The sequence below is a fragment of the Seriola lalandi genome, unplaced genomic scaffold, assembly GCF_002814215.2.
Source record: "Seriola lalandi dorsalis isolate HSWRI2012SDOR001 ecotype SW California unplaced genomic scaffold, Sedor1 jcf7180002054382, whole genome shotgun sequence".
NCBI lineage: Eukaryota > Metazoa > Chordata > Actinopteri > Carangiformes > Carangidae > Seriola > Seriola lalandi.
Window position 1 is genome coordinate 199,623 of NW_019524935.1, and position 11,636 is coordinate 211,258.

Here is an 11,636-nt window from a genome sequence, read left to right on the forward strand (position 1 = left end):
CAGGACTTCTGGAACTTTGTGATGTCACAACAAAGCAGTCACCAAGCCCCGCCCACCTGGACCCACCATCCAAACCTTGCAGGATTTGGTTTCTCTGAGTGTTTTTACCTGAAATCTGCTGTATTTTTATTGGATCAGTCAGAAAACAGTCAGCCAATCAGAAGAGAGGCTCAGAGCCTCCTCTCTTCTGATTGGTTCACCGTTTCTTTATGGATCCGACTTTGCGTCATTGTTTTGTCATCGTCATGACGAAACAGGGAAGGGACAAACAAAGTGTTGACGCAAAATTGGAATGATAAATGGTAATTGGCTGCATTTAGATGGTGCTTTTACCCAAAGTGCATTGCAATTAGCCTCTAAATCACCTATTCACACACTCACACTGAGAAACAAGCTATTTTCCAAAATATCATTGTATGTTGCAGCAATTAGAGTCCTCCACTGATTTAGCATTGCGATGCTGTAACACTGTCAGATTCACAATGGACAGAGAGATGTCGTCTTTTTTATTCCACACAGTCTTCATCCTTGTCAAAACTTGACGCCTACGTTACCCACAATGTGTCCAATCAATCAACTGAAGGACGGCTTCGTTTTGTGTAACTCATATCAGATTCTAAGGGAAAAATCAAGGGAGAGCTGGGTCTCTCTGAGTTGTCAGGCTTCATTGACGTTGTCTTTTCACATTGGTCAGATAACCTTTTTCATCTTTCGCCTCTTCAGGTGACGTTTGGTCGCTTTCCTTCCCTATCTGCATATTAGACATTTTGTCAGGCCTCACTTCGATACGATGCTCAAACAACTCAACTTTTATGACCCTATGACTAGAATCCCTACCTCCCCCTCCTCTCCACATTAGAGAGGCGTGGATTAAGAACACTCGTGAGCAGATTTCGAATGAGTTACGGGGAAAAGGGGTTAGATGGGATCAAAGCATGTTCTATCAATGCCAGACTTCAAGTCATCCATCGGCTTCACTTCTCCAAGATCAAATTGAGCAGAATTCTTCCTCCTATCTCTGTGCAAGATGTGAAAAGTGTGAGTTGAGTGACGGGACCTTGGTGAGCTTGTCTGGTCTTGCCCCGAGCTCAGGAGTTTCTGCGATGACATTTTTCATTTGTGCAGCGACACGTACAGCCGACAGCTAATCCCTGAGTGTCTCTGTGTGATATTGGGCCGCTCCAACTACTCTTTGACTCTTCCCCCTGTATCACAACACGCCCTCAGGCTGGGAATGGTCATAGCCAAACAGATTATCATGAGAGAGCTGAAATAGCTCCTCTTTGCTTTAAAATGAGTTAAATGACACAGTTTCTTGCCTATACCTCAGAGACATTCATTACTCCGTCCAATGTGACATTTCTTAAGATCTGAGGACCCATTGTTGAACATATTAGGAGGGAGAGCCGTCGACCTGGGAACTAATCATATCAGACTGTATTGCACTGTGCTGTGCTTTGATCCACCAGGATTTCAGTTTACTGACTCTGTCCAAAGGCAAAATAAAACCACCTCCAAAGCTCAGGACAACCAGGCAAGTCAATCAAATGATGACAAAGAGACTCAGAACAACCTCAAAGAAACAAAAAGCAACATCAAAGAGACTCAGAACAACTACAAAGAGACAAAAGACCACAAAGAGACAGAAAAAGAACATCAAAGAGACTCAAACCGACTAGTAAGAGATACAGAATGACCTCAGCTGCTCAGACTGACTACAAAGAGACAAAAAACAACATCAGAGAGACTCAAACCGACTAGTAAGAGATACAAAACCACCTCAAAGAGACACAAACTGACTACAAACAGATGCAACGTGACCACAAAGAAATTAAAATTAGCACAAAGGGATGCAAAACTACTGCAGGAGACACTAAACACCTGCAAGAAACTGTGACTTGAGTGTCCTCCTCCTGTGTAGGAAGGTCCTGGGACCTCTTACATCTCTGTACCCGGGGGCCCATTGTTTGCCTATTTGTACAAAAAACCAAAGTGTAAAAGTGTGGTTTTGTGTGGCCATGAAATAGTCCGGCACATAACGTCCTATAGAACCACAGTTAAATGTCCAGCTCTTTATTTCATGTCATGAAGAACTGTTTCCTGCTCGTTAGACTCCATTAAAGACGAGTCTGTGCTCAGTGTGTGTGGTGACCATGTGATGAGTCTCTCTCTCCCCCCCTCACTCCTCATCTGTCTATCTTTGCTGCATCGCAACGCTCTGCCGTTACCATGGCAACTATGGAGCACAAAAAGACATGCTGTTTTTTTTTTTACATTTGCTTTAAAGCCTCAAGATTCAGACAGATGTGGTGATGTCACTCCCGCCGCGGCGTTCACTTGTTAGCGTCTGAGAAAGTATCTGATGATATGACAACCTGTCTGTCAAACACACACACAGACCCAGACACAGACACAGACACAGACACACACACACACACACACACACACACACACACACACACACACAGACCCAGACACAGACACACACACACACACACACACACACACTCTCTCTCATGGTGAGTGAGGTTGCTGAACACCCACTGTTTTCAACTCATTTTCTGTCATTTGTCTTCCCCCCATCCTCAGTCCGTGACCACATCACCACGGTAACCAGGCCACCACACTCAGTCTGACAGTCTGATTCCGAAACTGACAGTGATCGATTGATTTTCCCGGCACGATCACGTCGATCAATTATCAGTAGTGCTATTACATCATCATCATCATCATCATCATCATCATCATGACATCATCAGCCAGCTGATCGTGTGAGGTGTGTTTACTCACATTCCTCTCAGTCGAATCAGGACCTGGTTGTTGTGATTCTGCTCCAGAGCATCCACAAACTCCTGCGCCTCCTCGATCTGCTGCTGCTCCTTCTCAAACTCCTGCTCCTCTTCACTCTGCTGCTGCACAGTCCATGACACCCCCTCAGTCCGCGCTTCTTCCTCCTGCCGCTGCTGCTGCTGCTCCTCCTCCTCCTCCTCGGTCTGCTGCAGCTCCTCGACCTGCTGCATCTCCTCCTCCTCTTCTACCACCTCACTCTGCTGCACCTCGTCCTGCTTTTGTTGCATCTCCACTTCTTCCTCCCCCTGCTGCTCCTCCTGCTGCACCTGCTCCTCCTCTGACTGCTGCACCTCCTCAGCCTGTCTGTCCTCCTGCTGCTGCATCTCCTCCTCCTCCCCTTGCTTTCCCGCCTGTTGCATCTCCTGTTGCTGAACCTCCACCTCCTCCTGCTGCTCTCCCTCCTGTTGCTGCACTTCCCGCTCCTGCAGCTGCAACTCCTCCACCTCCTCGTTCATCTCAGCGTGGGTGAGAAGGAGGAGAAGGAGGTGTTTGGAGAGTTGTGGTGTTCACTGAGTGGAGTTTGTTCTCCGAGCGTCCGGACGTCTCTCAGACTGACGGAGTCGTGAAAACATCGACGCCAATCGCAGCCGTTTGGGTTCAATAAAACTTCGTCCAACTTCCTGTGACGTCACCTGTCAGCCCGGCCAATCCAAAACAAAGAGCTACGCCGTGATCCGTTAGGGAAGCGGAAGGGTTAAAAGGTCACAAGACAAAAGTGGAGTTTTTGGGTTTTTTTTTTTAAAGTTGACGAGCAGGAAAAGACTGACGGCATCTGACAGGTAAACGAGGTGATCAGCTGGTGACTTCCTTCAGTTCGAGCTCTGCACTCCGGCACTGCGGCGGAAAAATGATCCAGCTGAATGTCCCAGAGCATCGCCGTAGCAACGCACAGAGGAAGTCGACCGGCAATAAAGACAGGATGGAGTGAGAGGGAGAGAGAGGGTGGGGGGGAGAGAGAGGGGAGCGATGGAGGAGGACAAAGGAGAAGCAGAGAACATCGCGCAGCGTTTCCGTGGTAACTCAGTAACGGTTGCTAAGAGTGATGGAATCCTGCAGCTGACAGACCTCCCTCCTCCTCCCTCCCAAATTCAAACACACATAACTTTACGCTCCGTTCAGACGCAAACAGCAAACAGGCATCTCAGTCTGTCCTCCACTCCCGCAGCATCTGAGAGAGAGTGTGTGTGCTGAGCTGAGCTGTGTGTTTTTCCTGTGTAAGAGTGAGAGAGAGAGAGAGTGTGTGTGTGTGTGTGTGTGTGTGTGTGTGTGTGTGTGTGTGTGTGTGTGTGTGTGTGTGTGGTTTTTAGACAATGATGATGTAATGTTCCTGAAAATGAGAGTCACAAAAACCTCTCAAGTCAAGTGGCAGAGCCAGACAATCAGTGTGAGGTCCTGCTGACGCCCCCTACAGGCTGCAGAGGTCATTACAGCCCCAAAATGAAACCAAACGTATTTTAAAACTCATAAACCCATAAATGTGCTTCTTGTTGCACCGACCACCTCCGTTGTAAAGATTTGGAGGGACAGGACTCAACAGCAGATATCGAGGGAATCAGCCTGAAAAATAAACTTTCCAAATAAACATGAATCATTTCAGTCTGACCGAACGGAAACACAGAAAACTAACTGCGTAGGGATCGATATCTGGGCCAACTCATCCCACACACTCATCATCTACGGTTCTACTGTCTCCTGAGGAAACTAAACACAGTGGCGGATTATCCTGTGGGGTCCTATGAGGACGAGTCACTTCACTTTGACACAGAGAAGAATTGAGGCCGAGGTGGAAAGACACAGAACCCAGTGTTGTGCATGATCATGCTGGTGAATGATGAACTGAATTCAATTCAATCTTATTTGTATAGCACCAAATCATAATATACATTATCTCACGGCACTTTACAGGGTAAGGTCGAGACCTGACTTTATTATAGAGAGAAACCAACAGCTCCCACAAAGAGCGAGCAGGCAGCAGGCGGGAGGAAAAACTCCCTTTAACAGGAAAAAACCTCCAACAGAACCGGACTCAAATGGATGTTTACAACTAATGAACACTGAATGTGACCAGAAGGTGGCGGTAGTGACCCAAAAAGCTGTTTGCCGACCTCCAAAAGAAATCACCAGAAGAAGAAGAACTGTGTTTCAGTTTTACAGCGGCATGCAACGGTTTACGGCAGCCGGCATGTGGCAGGTGCTTTTGAAGAGTTTTATGAACAAATAAAAAGATTAAAACGATAAAAATCAGAATAAACAGTAACAAATCTGAAACGACACATCGAGGTGAAGCATCCGACCATCTTTAGAAATATCTGAGAGAATGATGAGCAAAAGAAATCATTAAGAAAGAGTCAGACTATAAACCAACAGTCAAACTCACAGCATTTACACATGAAACATAAACTCACATTGGTTTTTCTCGTCTTTTAACAGTGATCTCCGTCTGTGACTCTGAAGCAGTGAACAGTGATTCATGTAGTTTGAGAAGTGGCAGTGGTTTGAGGCTGAGGATGGATGACAGGAGGATGTTCTACTGACAAAGAATTAAAAAGAAACAGAAGAAATAAAAGTAAAGGAGTTTATTTTTTGGGACTGAACTTGGTTCAAATTCAAAATTGTGAACTATGAATGTTAACTAGTTCATTTGAACCTTTGTGAACTGAACTTTCAGCAAGCACAACACTGACAGAACCGCAGGGTGTGTGTGTCATATCACTGCAGGAATTTCTTTGCTACTTCTTCTCTGTCACAAACACAGGCTGAATGGACACATGTAAACAGAGAGCATGTTGTTCCAGATTTAGATCCCTGCACAGTGAGACAGGTGACTACTGCGTTTGCTTCGGGTCAGACTGAGACACGAGTGAAACCTGCAGGAGGCTCGTGCAGCTCTCCCTAAACCCAAACCCTCGTTTCCCCTGAATCTCTAGAACGGAGGCGGCGAGCGCAAAGTTAGCACGACGAACAGAATTAACAGAATTAAACCAGAACTAAAGTAAATCCGCTGGGTTTGTCCTCAGGGGAGCAGGAAGATCTCAGCACTTAAGAGGATTTAGTACTGTACTTTTATAAAGCTGGGGGACTTGTCTAAATCTAAGCAGCAGAAGCCAATATATCCCTGAGTTTGACTTTTACAAATTACAAGGTGTAACCCTCTTTTAAAAGCTGGGTCGTCATGGTGACACATACCAATATTCAATCCAGTTTCTGCCCCCCCCAATGAAATCTTTGTCTTTTTTTCCAGTGTGAACAGATGCTGCTGGAATCATCCAGATCCACTGAGCTGAACGTGTGTGTCTGCAGAAGAGCTAATATTTTCCCACACTTGTCTTCTTCTGTTTAAGTAACGGACAGAAATGTCTCCTGATACACAAACACAACGGATGAGGCAGAGATGAAGGAGATGAAGCTCTGAGTAAACCATCAAAGATCTTTCAAAGCTTTCACGAAGGTGTACTAGAGGCAATTTCATCAAGTACTCTTTAAAGCCTCCTGAGGAGAAGTGCAGCTTTAACAGCGGGAAAAAAAACCCAGGAAGAGCAACCGAGGACAGACATGCGAGAGCTAACGTGTCTCCTAGAAATGACATTTACTTACAACTAATTTGCAAAAGCAAATGTCGTGAAGGAAACGCAGTGCCAAACTTTCTATTATCAATAATAAACAGTTGTTAATTAACATATTTGTCAAGTCACAAATATGTTGATACTGACCACATCAGTATTTGTAGTAGTATCTGATCTTGCAGCACTTGAATCTTAAATCTTACCGGGTCTTGGGGCTTTTCACAGCACAGTGATTGGTGGTTCCGCGGACTCGCCTCCCGAAGCTGCACCGGCTCCTGATTGGATGCTGCAGGCGACTCGCTTTGATTGGCTGCAGAGAGTCACCTGACGGAGAGAGAGGAAGGAAAAGTTTGAAGTGAAACTTTGATTTTGGAAACTGTTTGGCCTCTTAAATACATCGTTTTAGTAGAAGTGTGGGGGAGAATACAGACAGGGGCGATCCTGAGGGACTGATGACGGAGTTCAACAGTAAATGAAAGGTCACATTGGATTCTGCAGAATCAACATGATTCTTTTCTCTCTCTCTCTCTCTTCTGTCTCTGCACAGCTGACCCTCCCAAAACTGCGAGAGACGTCAGCCCTAAAAATAGCCGAAGCTAAAAAGACTGTAGAGGTGAAATTAAAAGGGTCGACAGCAGCAACTGGAACCGACTGAAAACTGGAGAAAACAGGAGAAACAGGAAACTGAATTATTTTAGTTTTTAATCTGTAGGAGAAACTTCTGTAAATTATAGTAAATATGATCATTAATACATCACTTTTGTTTTGAAAGATTTAATTTGCTCCTGTATTTTTCTCTTTTTATATTTTGTTGTTAGAATAAAAGTGATAAAAAAGAGAATGAAACGTGTGTGTGTGTGTGTGTGTGTGTGTGTGTGTGTGTCTCCCTCTTCTGGTCAGTCAGTGTTAAAACCGGTTAAACTAGTTCATTTTAAAAAGCTGGTTTCGGAGATTTATGCTGCAGGTCAAAGAACTGAAGAGACCAGAACAGAGACTAACAGAGACCAGAGGAGGGTAGAAGAGACCGTTAGAGACCCACAGAGACTAGAAGAGACCAGACGAGGCCAGAGACTGGAGGAAACCATGCTTTGAGACCTGAAAAACACCCTATGAGACCAGACTTGAGACTAACAGAGAGCAGATGAGACCAGAAGCAGCAGCTGTGTGACCAGTGACAGATTTGGTTGTGTCCCTTCTGACATCAAACATCTTCAGACCTGTGAGGCGAACAGTGGAATTAGCAGTGTGCCCATGTTGTCCAACACATCGGCTCTTGTGGTTGTAAACAAACCCTCATGGCAACACACTGGCTGTCTGATTGGTCAGCTGGCTAATTGACTGTTAATTGGTTCTTCATAATCAGCAAAAAACACTGAAGAGACAATTAAAGATGATCATGTGGGCGGCTGGAGGAGAGTGAGTGTGTGTGTGTGTGTGTGTTCCATTAATATATTCAGGTCTTTGTTTATCAAAAGGCCTTTTGAAGCAACAAGTAGAACAACATGAGCAGAGCTGAGAGACACGTTTATTTTTAAACCTCCATCCGACAGAAGCTGTAAAACACTTCATTTTAAAAAGTAGGTCTTAACGATCCTTCCAGACGTGTTTGAGGACATCAATGAAAAATCCACAATCTGTAAATATGTTATTTAATTTCAAAGGCGTGATGATTTTTGTAAGTTGCATACTGGGCTGTGATTGGCTCCAAACTAGCTGTGATGTCATAAATCCTAAAGTGTTTCAGTGGAGCTGAGCACAGATGAACTTTCCTCCTCCAGCAGATTAATGTGAAAACAGATAAATCACTTCTTTACAGTGACATAACAATGAGCCACAAACATTTTTTGAACGTCAGGGGACTTTAATAATCTGAATGTTTTTATTACTTTAATGGAAAAATTCAAATAGTTTCATTTTAAGATCATTTTGTAGCACAACTAAATGTGCAAAGTGTCTAAACATTGTCCCACTGTTTCATTTTGTTTTGTTTGGCCAAAATGTCAGCATTAAATATTCATTGCAATTTCATCTTTGCGCTTCTACACTGCTCAGAAAATATCCACATCTACAGAAAAAACTATCTGATGGCTAAATATTATATGACAATGAACACGGAGGACATTTTAAAAAAATGACAAAATCCATGTTCGCTGCGAAAGTACATTTTTATAATTTAAAAGTTTGTATAGGAGAGAGCTAAGACTGGTGTACAGAGGCAGAAAACGACTGACCTGTCACTGTCTGAACCGGAGACTCCTCACGTGGTGCCACCATCACCACCGCCATCTTCCTGTCCAGAGACGAGCAGAAGGAGCCCATCGTCAGCAGAAACCACAGGAGGAGGAGGAGGAGGAAGAGGAGGAGGAGGAAGATGGAGACTCCAAACAGACGGAGGACTCTGAATCTCTGTGTTTTTCTACCTGTTGGAGAGACATCTTCCACCTGCTTTCATCCACATGCTGCTCAGCACAGCTCTCCCCCACTGTTGCTGCTCTCTCTCGCTCTCTCAGACGCAGAAGTGCACTGAGGTCTCTTGCCCTTTTAAGCAGGAGGTTGAAGCCAGGAAAGGAGGGTCAGTGAGTGTGTGTGTGTGTGTGTGTGTGTGTGTGTGTGTGTGAGAAAGAGAGATCACATTTTTTTCAGTTTTAATTCATACTGCAGCAACTGGATTCAGATTGTTTCCTGTTGCAACACGGAATCTCTCCTCACCTGAGAACTCACCGTGAGCTAAGCCCCGCCCCTCGTAGTTTCTGATGCTACACCTGTCAAACTTTCCTATATTGTTACAGTACATTGCCAGTAATGGTAGCCATGTTAATTCACAGTCATTTTTTAAGCCTAAAACAAGCTATGAACAGCATATAGCAATAGCATTTTAGCACTTCTGGTTCTGTAGTCTCGAAGTCTATTGGTCTTTTAAATAAGTTTTTGTTTAGATGCCTGAAGTAAGTCTGTGGTTAACACAAGCTCAATACATTTTCACGTTTTATTCTACGACATAAAAGATGTGGTTAAATACTTCAGTCCTTATTTCTTTAAGCTTTCACATGTGGTAAAAAAGGCCGGCTGCCAAACTGTGACTAACTGTAAGAGGAAAGGCTTTTGTAGAAGAGGTCAGAGCTAAATCAAACCACAAGTTGAAGTTTAGTGGTGGTGACGTTGAAGTCATGTGACCGTGGTGTAGTTGGTTTATAGCCTAGCATTAGCTTTTTACATCTGCTGATTGTATTTAGGCTTAAGATGATCCTGCTGAACAAAACCTGTCAGGATCATTAACTGTTGTTTGTCACACAGTGATTTTTTTCTGCAATAATCCAAAAAACAATGTTAAAATCGCATAGGCTTTTTGTTTAGGGAACCAAGGTGTGGCTCACATCCAGGTTGGCCTACAAAAATACGTCATCCCTGTGCTGCAACACTCTATAGCCACGTGAGGCTAGCTCCAAAAGTGGGTCAATCCCCATGGGCTCCCATGTAGAAATGTAAGACTTTACAGCAGGAATAAAACTGGCACAAAACAGTTTTGGTCTCTGTGTTATTACTCACCCATTTCAATTTTATTAAGGCTCCAAGTTCTAAGGGTATGTCGCTTTAAGTGACAGGTGGGACAGCGTACTTACCACAAACCGACACGAAGAGCCATGGCACTAAAGTCTCGGCTCCACTCGTGTCCACTCGCCGGAAGTTAAAAACAGTCAGGCACTTGCAAGATGGCGCCGGCGGAGCAGCTCACTCTGAGCTTCAAACCTGTCTTCTCCCATTCTGCAAGGAGCCATGAGCTGCCCTCAGCTATGGCTACCTAGCTAATTAAGCTAACCTTAGTTTTTTTTTTTTTTATGTTTTCCGACTCATATTAAAACGACAAGCATGTCAAAAGGTCTTGAACAAAAACTTGATGACGACATACATGATAGTATGCTAACAGACTGAGGCTAATGCTACATGTCCCGGGCGAAGCAGTGACCGTCCTCACCGGTTGACGATCTCTGTAGCAGCCATGGAATCAGCAAAGTTCGGTAGCCAATTGTAATGCTGCGTTCATGACACGTCGGAAAATCGAAAATTTCAACCCCCGACTAGGAAAAAACGATTCAAACCTATCAACAACGATTTTTTTTTACTGGGAAAATCGTGCTTTATACGCGACTTGACGTCATAACCACTACAATCATGGCGTCCTCTGTCCTGACTGGTGAGAACAGAAACATTACAAACGCTATTTAATTAATTTTAATAAGTCATTTGCTGATGTATTTACAGTCTTAATATAATGGTTGAATCACAAGACTACAGATAGAAATACCGTAGACATTTTCCATCTTGCTCAGGCGGCAAACAGCTGCAATAACTTGTTGTAAAGACAACAACAAAGTACAAACACAATACTATATTTCCATCCTCAAAGCATCTGATGCAGAAAAAAATTTATACAAATTAATTAATTTATGTAAACATAAAAATGCAAATGTATTTTTCATACACGTATGTGTTCTAGAGCTACACTGGACAAAGCAAGAGAAGCAGTCAGCAGGTTCTGTTTCAAAGTATTTAATCTTTTGATTGTAATCAGTCAGGTGTGAGTACTTACAGCTGAGTGGTTATATTTCAATACATAAAATAGAGTGCACATACAAATCAAAAATCAGTACATCAATACGTTCTCACTTTAAATATATAATCATGTGAGAACAAACCAAAGAGATTAGATGTACAACTTAAAAGGGAAGCACCTCAGCTAAAGGGCAAACAGAGAATGAGCTCAGGACACAGAACAATATCAGAGGCACCTGTGTGAGCTGCCCAGTTAGCACACCTGTTCTCCTGCTGCTCTTCAGCACCAGTTCATTGAAAATGTATTCCCTCAATCCTGGGCTAGCAGTTAAACACTGATAACAGTTATGAATCATTTTTTAGACAGTTTGTTTATTTATTTAGCTTAGCTCTCCTGACACTGGCTGCTGCAGCCAGCACGTTTGTTCAAGAGGTGCAACCTTTACTTTGAAGATGAGCTGTTTCTGTTTCCGGCTCTTGACTTCCTTGTTCAATTTTTATTGTACAAATTGTATAACGGAACAAACTGAAGCTTTGGTGTGCTGAATTGAATTGCATGTCTTCATTCAGTGGTTCTCACAAACGTCTACATACATTTGCACTTAGCACAAGTAGGACAATGAAATTAGGCAATACCCCCTAAACTGGCATTTTTCATTACACAACACAAGG

At 43.6% G+C, this 11,636-nt stretch overlaps 1 protein-coding gene across 1 annotated transcript in view; it reads right to left on the bottom strand.

Moving 5' to 3' along the window:
• Positions 1-4,002, bottom strand: part of LOC111657069 (dual specificity calcium/calmodulin-dependent 3',5'-cyclic nucleotide phosphodiesterase 1A-like) — a 25,616-nt gene extending 21,614 nt beyond the window's left edge. Inside the window, exon 1 of the mRNA XM_023409043.2 lies at positions 2,791-4,002. Coding sequence (XP_023264811.2) covers positions 2,791-3,305 — 515 coding nt within the window. The 5' untranslated portion in view covers positions 3,306-4,002. The remainder of the gene's footprint in view (positions 1-2,790) is intronic.
• Positions 4,003-11,636: the final 7,634 nt, after the last annotated feature.